The following is a 10968-nucleotide window of genomic DNA, read 5'->3' as shown; positions in this document are numbered from 1 at the left end:
TGGTATTGTCAATATCTCAATTTATACCAGCAGGTGTACAAATGTTGCTGAAATGATTTGAAGGGCCTCAAGCGGAATTTTAACTAGAATGCCACTGGTCTCGTCCTATTGCATTTGTATAGTTGATAAAGTTGCAAATAAGTAATTTATAACCCACAGAGAGCACTTTCAATATTTTGTGCATGTACACACTTCCTATTTCACCGCCAAGCGGCGTATAGCTGTGACAAAAAAAAAGCTTGAGCTACCATCCGCTAGATGTCCGCCAAAGTTGATATCCCGGATAGGATAAAATGGAAAGTTTCTTTCATTGGCCGCTAGAGCACTCATATGTCAAGCAACCATCATCAACTTTGTCATCACAGTCATCGAAATCGAACTCAAAGAAGAGAAACAAAAACAACACAAATTCTGTCACTTCGTTCTCTGCCCGCATTCGTCGTGACGAAAATTAAAAAGTGCGGTGTCGTCGATTGAGTGTGCCGTCGGTCTGTGGAAATAAAATGATTTCCTCCCGTGCTTTCCTCCTGGGGCGAATGCTACAGCGAGCGGCCAGTTCCCCGGTCACTAGAGCAGCCATTCGTAACCAGTTTGTTCGCCACGGCCATGAGTAAGTATTGCTGGCAGTGCGGGGTAAAGCAAGGATTCCGCGATCTCTTGATTGCTTATGTAATTTATTGATGTTGGTTGGAACTCCGGTTAGACAAATTTAGGTCTTTTACTTACTAACGAAAGTTAACATTTTCAGCGTGTCGTACCGTATGAACGGACCTAAGCCAGAGTTGCTGGCCCGTGTCGGTGCTCAAGCTGCCGGAGGCCTGATGTGGTGGTGGATCCTCTGGCATCTATTCCACGAATACGAGCACATTACGGTTTGTTGCCGATGTTGTATCCTAGGATTACGACAATAAACTTTTTGTTCTTTGCAGGGAGAGTTCGACTATCCTGATCCTTCTTCGTGGACCAATGCCGAGCTGGGCATTCCTTCAGATGATGAATAAATGTCTTCGTGCGATGAATCATAGGAGTAATTAATTATTTTATTTAAGCTTTTGGAAGGCATACAAAACATGGGTTGAATCACGGAAAAGTCATCATTTACTTTACCTGCAATCTAATTAAAGGCTTATAATGTAAATAAAGAATGAATGAATATTTCTTCCTTTATTATATAAATTTTCTAGAATACACACAAAAACATTACGACATTGGCGGAGAAGACAATTGAAGACTAAACAAGAAGTTAACTAACTACATACATAATTTTCAACGGTATAGAAGAAATTGAATTTTGTGAAAACCACAGTTTTTATGTTAACATGAACTCTTCTCTTGTTATAAGACGAGTTTAGTATTATTCCATTCACCAGAGAGAAATCGGCAACGGAGAATACTATTTTATTCGGTGGTTGTTTGTGTTGTGGCAGTTTCGCTAATCTTCGAAAGAATAATGTCCATTTTTTTGCTGGAGATCTTAGGATCTTCAACACCATCTGTAAGCAAACGTCTTTCCCGAATGCGACGAAGGACGGCTCGAACAGCCTTCATTTACTGCAGGTGTAACCCGCTTGGAATGCCGAAGAAGTAGTGCTCCTCACAATTTTACCAAACTCGAAAAACTGAAAACTCGATCGTCAATGCTTACTCATCCTTGTCTTTATATGAGCATCGTTCTTCATTTCTTGTTACTGGTTAAAACTCAGTTTATATAGGTAGAACAAAATTCGTAGAACTAGAAGAGCTCGGTAGAACTTTCGGAAATTTAAAAAGAAATTTAATGGGATTTCTGAAGTATTTTTCGAGTTGTTTGCGAATAATGTTCCGAAGAGATGTTATAGAATTTCTCCATGAAATTCCTTAGCATTTTCAGAGGAAAATCTGAAGAATTTTTCCCTTAGAAATTCCCTTCCCTTAGAAATTCCGAAGAGTTTTATTCAAGAATCTTGAGAATTTCTTTAATAATCACCTGAGAATTTCTTGTGGAAAATTTGAAAAAAGTGAGAAAATTTCGGAGATTTTTTTTAACAAACAGAAGAGTAGCTCGTGCCAATTTTGATGAATTTCCCGGAAAATTTCGGATTGAACTTCATACAATATTCTACAGAGTTTTCGAGAAAATTCGGAAAGTCACCGCTGAGCAGTCTCTGACATTAGACATTAGTAGTCTCCTAACATTAGTCTTTCATTTATTTAGTTGCAAAAAGATGAATACGACCTGACCTTGACCTGATTTAAAGTCCTGACTAACTAACATAAAATTCTGAGTCGACGTATTTCGTTTTCTATAAAACGTCTTCAGTATTTTCTTAGAAATATCCAATAGAAAACGAAAAATATCCTTAACTGTTATATCCTATTTTTTCTAAATTGATCCTATTTAAAACGTCAGGCTCAGAGTGTAGATGTAATCCGATATGAATCAGATCAGTACAACTTTGTCAAAGATGCAAAGTAGCGGCGTGGCGCGTGGATTGCTAAGGCAGTTGTGAAGTATTTTTAGAACGCCTCTTTCTTATTAAAGGCCGACTTCTTCATCTCTTCCAAACCAGGTATAAACGCATGACTAAGCACCGCTTAAGAGTTAAAAAGACCATAAGGAAAACATTATTATTAAACTAAGCACTTCGATTTTGCGTTGGTTTGTGGTCGCTTACGCTTGGCTTCACTCGAATTACCTTTTCAACTAACCAATGATTCCTTTCCCATGGCGCTCACGGAGGTGCAGAGCATTCCTCGGTCTCTTATAACAATGAGTCAAACTAATTTTACCCTCCTAATCATAAATTGATAGTAATGGCGTGACCGGCTCATACTCTCTTTAGCAGCTGTTTTTGGAATCAATTGAAGACGGTTAAAGATGTAAATTTGAGAACAATTTTTGCATGCCTCTTATGGGTCTCCAAGCTTCCCATAAAAAGGTTGAATTTGGAAAGAAATGATATTCTATTGTTACAAGTTTTTGAATGAGAAAGGAAAAATTATTTCTTCATAACGGACAAACTGCTTCCGTTAAAACATTGCAATCACATTTCTGAAACACAATCTAAAATACATATCTTTGTGGATTTTAGAAATGTGCAGAGGATTCGTCTAGCGAGCAAATGTAGGCTATTAAAACTATTCTCTATCTGCGTATATGCCTGGCAGATATTGATTAAATAAGTAGCCCAGTAGATAAAAAATAAAATCTATGCATTCATTATCACATAATTCTTAAGTGAACTAAGGTTTTTAACAGAAATTGAATCAGAATAAGAAAAAATCCCACAATTTCTATATATTTATATGCTTACTGATATAAAGCTGAACTGATATAAAATTGATCAGATTCGGGTGCACATACTCCACGATGAATTCCTTTGAAAGCGGCACAGATGCTGGGGTATTGCCTTTTTGCCAATAAACGAGAACGCGGCGATTTATCACATACTGCTTCTTCTGTTGTACTATAACTCTATTGGTTGCAAAACAGTTATTTGATAAAAAAAAATCAGGATTGCGTCCATAATGTAAAATCAATTCAATAAAAATTCCCCGGAAAAAAATTAAATTTCGTTTCGTTTCGTTTCGTTAAATTTCGAATTAAATGGACCTTGATTGCGTATCGTTTCGAATAAACACAGACATTCTAAATTTCGTTTCGTTCCATTTCGTTAGTAAGAAGTGTCTTATCGCATACCCTTACAATTTAGTACATATTTTGTGGTTCCAATGTACTAAGATTTCGGTACCCAGCAGTGAGCCATGTGGTACCCTGTGGTACCCAGTAAAACTAAGCAAACATTTGAAATTGTTCACCATCGCCATGGGTATCATCGTTTGTTTGTTTATTCCCTTGGAAGTCGGTAAACTCGCTATGATTTGAATGAGAATTTTATCAATTTATTTTTAAATTTGCTAATTTATTTATTTTAATCATTTTAAATTGAAGTCAAGTTAAATACGTAACACTCGATGACAGTGTTTCATATTGCATCTCCATTTACATGCGGCACAATCACGAGAATATGATCACTAAATTTGAAAAGCCACTATCGTTTCGGTGTCTGTTCTGTGCAACCGCCTTATCCTCTGCCTCTTTCAATTAGCACAAATTTCATGTGCCTAAAGCTTTCGTCATATTTGAACTTCTGCTACAAAATTCAATGAGTTTATTCCACTGCACGGTTCCATTCTTAGATTTTTCTGTTTAGCTGAAACTTGAGAATACAATTTGTAGTGATCTGGACATGATTTATAATAAATACTAAAATAATTGTATATTAGGTATATAGGATATCTGTTTATAAGCAAGATTTAAAATTCTGTATAATAACCTAAAGCAAAAAAAAATATTAACAGTGTAAATAAAACTGCGATGTTATTATTCCGTTTGAATAATATAAGCATACCATAAGATTGAGCCGATACACAAACCACTATAATAAATTATAGCAATTATAGCAAATTTGAATTTCAAGTTTTAAAATTTGAAGTAATTTTGAAATATGATCGAAGTAGGCATGTCAGACCAAAATGCACCACGTGCGAAAGAAAAGACTCATTCAGTATTCTATTCTTGTGCCAGAAGGTTCTGAAACATACAGTTCTGCAAATTTTAAGAAAACCAACCAGCCGAAAATGGATGGGCGGAAACACCACATTGGCGCAGCAGAATGGTGAGTATCTCAAAAAAAAATGAGATGGAACGGTTTGTACAAAGAAGTCGCATGAGTTCCAAAGTGGCTCCTATAGTAACCATTTGGAGTGCATATTTCCCACTTGTGATATGGCCAAGTCTGAGGAACTTTATTAGCTTGCACGAGGTCAAGCTTGAAAAAAAAGGAATAGATAATTTCCCGCTTGCGATAAGGCCAAGTCTGAGGAACTTTATTAGCTTGCACAAGGTCAAGCTTGAAAAAAAAGGAATAGATAATTTCCCGCTTGCGATAAGGCCAAGTCTGAGGAATCTTATTAGCTTGCGCAAGGCCAAGCTTGAAAAAAAAGAAGGCAATCTTTAATTTTTACTTGCAAACTTGAAAAAGCAGATCAACCTAAGGTGTTGAAGACGTAACTTGATAAAATCGGGTATTTTTTTGGCTTTCGAAAGGCAAAGCGACGACAATAATTGCTTGCAAAAAAAAAAAAAAAAAGAGTGAATTACAAAAAGAAATACTAAATGATTGTGGAAGGTCTGAAACAAAAACTAGACGGCAGATTTCTTGGCATATTGACACATCTTTCAGTGTAGATTTAGTATAAGATAGTGCCGAGTAACGACAGAATTTAGTGATTAAAAAAATATATATAAATATATATATACACGGTAAAAAAAAAAGTAATGTACTTTACCTTGGTTTACAGCAAAAATCGTCCAAAAGTTAAAATCAAAGCGGTCTATCCCACGTGCCCAAACTGCTTCGTTTAAGCAAACGTCGAGTGATGGCGTACAAGAAAGCACGCATTCCGTACTGAGTGAAAAAGTGAAAGCTCTATCTGAGGAGTTGGAAGCAGGGAAAGTGCTGATCGAGCAACTCAAATTACAGCTAAAGGCTCACGAAGATAAAGAGGTTCTTGGAGCTGACCAACATTGTGCATCCGAACCAGTGAGCGATGATGGTAGCATTGGGTTCATTCCAGCATCAGGTTCCTCAAGCACACAGAGAGCAGCACCAACATTATACGGCAATCTGGAAGAGTCAAGATTTATGTCATCAGTAAATCAATTATCGGTGTCATCAATCAGTGTACCCGAATGCAAGCCCGGAGACGGAGATGATGAAATATACAGACATTCATATGAAACATGGAGGAGCTATTGGAGGATACATTACGCCTTGCCGGGGATGATGAAAGTACAAAATTCACTATTTTCAAAATTAAGGCCGGACCACGACTGCTGAGAATCTTTCGGAATACTAAGTCACAGCATGATGCACCAGATGCAGCTATTGAACCATTCGCGAACGCAATGCATCGTCTCAAGTCGTATTTCGGTTCAGGATCCGATGTGATGCTACAGAGACGGAAATTGGCTATGATGAAGCAGAAGCCAGGTGAGACTAGTCTGTCGTTTATCACTCGAGTCGGTGATACAGCTCGCCTGTGCGAGTTTGGAGAAGATAAAGAATTTGAAGAGATAGTAGGCGCCATAGCAGAGCATGCGATGTGTCGGGAAGTTCGCATCGCAGCCCTTAAAATGCTCAGCCGAAAAGGTACGTTTGCAAGCCTAGTGGATAAAGTACGGGAGCTCGAAGCGATTAAGATCAACGAGGAGTTTTTCAAACAGAACAACAGGAACCCAGATTCCACATTGATTGCACAGGTGAGCGCCGGGTATAATACCAATGACCGAGGAGCAAACTCACGTTACAACCCAAGACGAGGAAGATTCCAGCATATTGCCTCGCGCAGAAGAGTTGATCGATACAATCCAATTCAAAGATTCAGGTATACAGGAGGAAATGAAAGAAACCGAAAAACACCATTCGATCCGGAAAATGGCCCTGAGAGATGCTGGAGATGTAGTAGCGTTTTCCACCAACCATCCGAATGTACCGCAGTGGATAAAACATGTTTGGGGTGCGGCAATATAGGTCATATCAGAAGAGCATGCCGTAACTCGAATATCTCTCGTGAGTTCAAGAACACTACGGATGGCAAAATGAGACTTTCGGAGGCGAAAATCGAGAAAATCGCGGCGATAGAGAAATCGGATTCCGAAGTCGTTCCGTTGGAAGTGAGTGAAACCTCAGAGAATTAGTTATTTAGTATCATATTAGTTCACAATGACACGTTGATTATTCAATGAAAATTTTTATGAGCTCAACTTTTACTTGAATAATATGTACTTGAATTGAATTATCTAAGTTTTAAATAAAACATTGAAAAACATATATAAGTTCGGCTATTATTTAGCTTGAAAGAATTGCTAATAACATACTAGTAAAACTATGTTTCTAGCAGTAGTATGCTTAGCCATTTTACAATCAACGTGACATTGTTTTATTATAGAACATAGTTTTACGAACTAACTAAGGTCAAACTTTATTGACAGAAGGCTGTGCGAATGGCAGATCGTGCCGACATGATGATATTATATCAGATATACGTGGACAGTGACGACAACATAGTTTCTGCAAAAGTGGCTGGAATGCCATGTGAGTTCCTGATCGACTCTGGAGCTCAGGTGAATACGTTCACGGAGAAGTCGTTTAGTTTGCTAATGAGCGATGACCGATACAAAAAGGATATCTTCAACCTGCAGAGCGGATCGGACCGTCATCTGAAAGCGTACGCAACGCCAGATGGAATAAACGTGGTTGCAACATTCGAAGCTTATTTGTACCTGTCGGACGAACGACCGGTCCTGATAGAGAAATTCTATGTCGTTAACGAAACCAGAGCCTTGCTTGGAAGAGCAACAGCAACCAGGTACAGTGTTCTGTTGCTTGGGCTCAAAGTACCGGTGGTAACAGTACCCCTTTACGAACAGAAAAGTACAAACATTGACGTGGCATCATTAATATCGAACGAGCCCTTTCCGAAATTCAACGTTCAACCAGTAAAAATTCATTACAACAAGTCGGAGCCACCATGCAGAAACGTATTTGTAAATATTCCGCAAGCAGTAAAGCCGAGAGTTGAAGAGCGTCTCATGCAACTTGTATCTGCTGATATAATCGAACGCGTTACCGAAGATATGGACACTTCTTTCTGTTCGTCATTAGTGGTAGTCCCAAAAGGTAAGGACGATATAAGATTAGTAGTCGATCTCAGAGGACCAAATCGATATATCCAAAGAACTCCTTTCGCGATGCCAACGTTAGAGTCAATTCTAGCCGACCTTGAGGGAGCTAAATGGTTTTCCACCATAGACTTAACCAATGCATTTTTTCACGTCGAGCTTGATAGTGAATCCAGGCATTTAACGAATTTTTTCACGGAATATGGCATGTTCCGGTGTGTTCGATTGCCTTTCGGACTGTGCAATGCACCAGACCTGTTCCAAGAAATTCTACAAAGAAAGGTCTTGGGTGGTTGCAAGGGAGTAAAAAACTACCTCGACGATATCCTTGTTCACGGTCACACAAAAGAGGAACATGACGAAAACCTATCAGTAGTATTAGCTCGCCTTGCAAATCATAACGTGAAGCTCAACACGTCAAAATGCGTTTTTGGAAGTCAAATAGTAAACTTCATTGGCTTTGTACTAACATCAGACGGATGGGAGGTTAAGGATGATAAGGTTAGGGCCTTAGAAAACTTCAGGAGACCGGTCAATTGCGCCGAGGTTAAAAGCTTTCTCGGCCTGGTTACGTATATCGATAGATTCATCTTAAATCGAGCGGCTAAAACCCATCATCTTCGTGCGGTGGCCAATGCTGACAAGTTTGTCTGGACTGACGACCACGAAAGAGAGTTCAAATTCCTGACAAATGAAGCTTTGAAGATTATCAAGCGACTTGGCTATTACAATTGCACAGACAAGATTGAACTGTTTGTTGACGCTTCACCAATTGGGTTAGGTGCCGTGCTGGTACAATTCAATTCGGAAGGAAAGCCCAGAATTATTGCGTGTGCCTCCAAAGCTCTCACGAGTACTGAACAGCGTTATCCACATACACAGAAAGAAGCTCTTGCAGTAGTATGGGGAGTGGAACGTTTCTCGCCATACCTTCTTAGTAAATCTTTCATAATCCGTACTGATGCAGAAGCAAATGAGTACATTTTTAATAGTACCCATCGACTCGGGAAAAGAGCAACCACTCGTGCGGAGTCATGGGCACTGCGACTTCAACAATACGATTACACCATTGAGCGGGTACCCGGGAGTCAGAACGTGGCGGACGCCTTATCCAGACTAATCCGACAAACACAAGAAGTGGCACCATTCGATGAGGAAAACGAGAGTCATTTTCTGTACGCTTTGGACGTAGGTGGAACAGAAATTTCCTGGAGCGAAATAGAAAAATGTTCGGAAACTGATGAAGAACTTCAACTACTTTGTGAGGCAATAAAACACGACAAATGGCCCGATCAGTTACGCAAATACGAAGCTCAAAAGAAGAGTTTGCATAATCTGGGAAGCATTGTTTTTAAAGACGATAGGACCGTTCTACCATTTCAGCTTCGTGAGAAGGTTATGAAGGCAGCTCATGGCGGTCACTCTGGAATAGTGGCTATGAAGCGAACCATGCGGGACTTTTTTTGGTGGCCAGGCATGTCTTCAGAAGTCGAGAATTTTGTAAAGAAATGTGAAACGTGTTTCGTACTATCTAAGAAAATCCACCTGTTCCATTGTGCAGCAGAATGTTGCCAGAAGGTCCCTGGGAAGTATTGCAGATAGACTTTCTTTCAATGCCAGGCTACGGTTCCGGTGAATTCCTAATAGTAGTCGATACGTATTCGCGCCACCTCGCGGTAATGGAAATGAGATCCACCAACGCAGAGTGTACGAACGCCGCACTTTGCGAAATCTTTCGGATCTGGGGTTATCCGCTTGTTATACAGAGCGATAATGGCCCACCTTTTCAAAGTCTGAACTTCACCTCATTTTGGGAAGATAAAGGAGTGAAAGTGCGAAAATCCATTCCATTATGCCCTCAGTCGAATGGTACTGTAGAACGCCAAAACCAAGGCATCATAAAAGCCTTGGCTGCTTCAAGACTAGACGGCAAAAACTGGCGAGAAGCTTTGCAAAAATACGTCAATAACCATAATAATCTCACCCCGCATAGCAGGCTAGGAGTTACGCCTTTCGAACTTCTTGTAGGATGGAAATATCGCGGTACATTTCCAAGCTTATGGGGGCCATCGAAGCAGAAGGAGCTCGACCGTGAAGACGTACGAGAACGAGACGCAGAGGCCAAATTAGTAAGTAAAAAGTATGCGGATCAAGTTCATCATGCCAAGGATTCCGAGATCGAAGTAGGAGACATAGTAGTACTTGCTCAACACAAAAAAGGTAAAACAGATCCCACTTTCGGGTCAGAAAGATACAGGGTTATAAATAGGAGCGGTGCAAAGGTGGTCATTGTGAGCAAGAGTGGAGTACAGTATGCCCGAAACATCAACGACGTGAAAACAGCGCCCACACTGGAGTCATTAGAAGATCGCAAAATAATAAACCAGAATAACCGCGAGAACGATATTCTTCCTAATGGTGATGAAACCTTAGTCCTACCGAACCCTGAGTTTGTGCAGTCAATACCAGAACAGCAAAATCAAGCTAAACGCTCGTTAAAGGAGAAGCGAATTATCAGGAAGCCGGCGCGGTTTGATAACAAATATGTATATACCGTTTTCTTTTGAAGTACATTGAAGGTAAATCGAAAAAAAAAATACAAGAAAAATTGAATTCGAATAAAATATGGAATAAAACTTACTAACCTACCAACTTTTTCGATAGCTGAATATCACATCCAATAAATGCAGCAATGTACCTCCTTTCAAATTCTGCTTCCTCGTTTTATTTCATCAGAAAACGGCTGTCTCTATTGAGTTAGTCCTGCTATCGAAGACCACAAACATTGTAAGCTACAACAGCAGATGCAAGTCCTATGTGACGGTTCCGTCGGTTAATAGTCATGTATAGACGCTTGAATCGATCCTGGCCGACCCTGGCCGATCCTGAGCGCACGCTGAAAGGACTCGATACCCCGTCAGCAAAGATAAACAGCGATTTAAAACGGATATACAGCACTACTGTTTCTTTTGGTCTGTTTCATCCATTGGATGTAAATAAATACTTGTAGGCAAAACCGGCGAAACAGAACGACAAACACCAATGCAGGTACATAGTAAGGTACGGTAGAAGAACAACTGCACGTATATTAGTGAATAAAGAAAATATAAACAAACAAAAAAAAAAGATGACGTAAATAATTGTACTGCTTCTTATGTGGGAGGTAGTTCAGAATGTAGTAGTGAAGACACAAATGTCATGTATACGAAATATGAATTATCATCTGCTCAGTATCGACTCAT

General features: G+C 39.6%; 1 protein-coding gene across 1 annotated transcript; it reads left to right on the top strand.

Moving 5' to 3' along the window:
* The first annotated feature begins 409 nt into the window (after positions 1–409).
* On the top strand, positions 410–1155 carry LOC134228153 (uncharacterized). Its single transcript, XM_062709934.1, has 3 exons — positions 410–610; positions 749–872; positions 930–1155. The coding sequence occupies exons 1-3, from the start codon at positions 504–506 to the stop codon at positions 999–1001; spliced, it is 303 nt and encodes a 100-aa protein (XP_062565918.1). The 5' UTR covers positions 410–503; the 3' UTR covers positions 1002–1155.
* The last annotated feature ends 9813 nt before the right edge of the window (positions 1156–10968 follow it).

The sequence above is a fragment of the Armigeres subalbatus genome, chromosome 3 (assembly GCF_024139115.2).
Source record: "Armigeres subalbatus isolate Guangzhou_Male chromosome 3, GZ_Asu_2, whole genome shotgun sequence".
NCBI lineage: Eukaryota > Metazoa > Arthropoda > Insecta > Diptera > Culicidae > Armigeres > Armigeres subalbatus.
Note: the sequence above shows the minus strand (reverse complement) of the source record. Positions and strands in the feature narration are given on the sequence as shown.

Bases quoted from the DNA above. Each gene is read 5' to 3' on its own strand.
- LOC134228153 (XM_062709934.1), top strand. From the start codon at position 504: ATGATTTCCTCCCGTGCTTTCCTCCTGGGGCGAATGCTACAGCGAGCG. The intron at 611-748 runs GTAAGTATTGCT...TAACATTTTCAG, and splicing joins TTTGTTCGCCACGGCCATGA to CGTGTCGTACCGTATGAACG. The intron at 873-929 runs GTTTGTTGCCGA...TGTTCTTTGCAG, and splicing joins ACGAATACGAGCACATTACG to GGAGAGTTCGACTATCCTGA.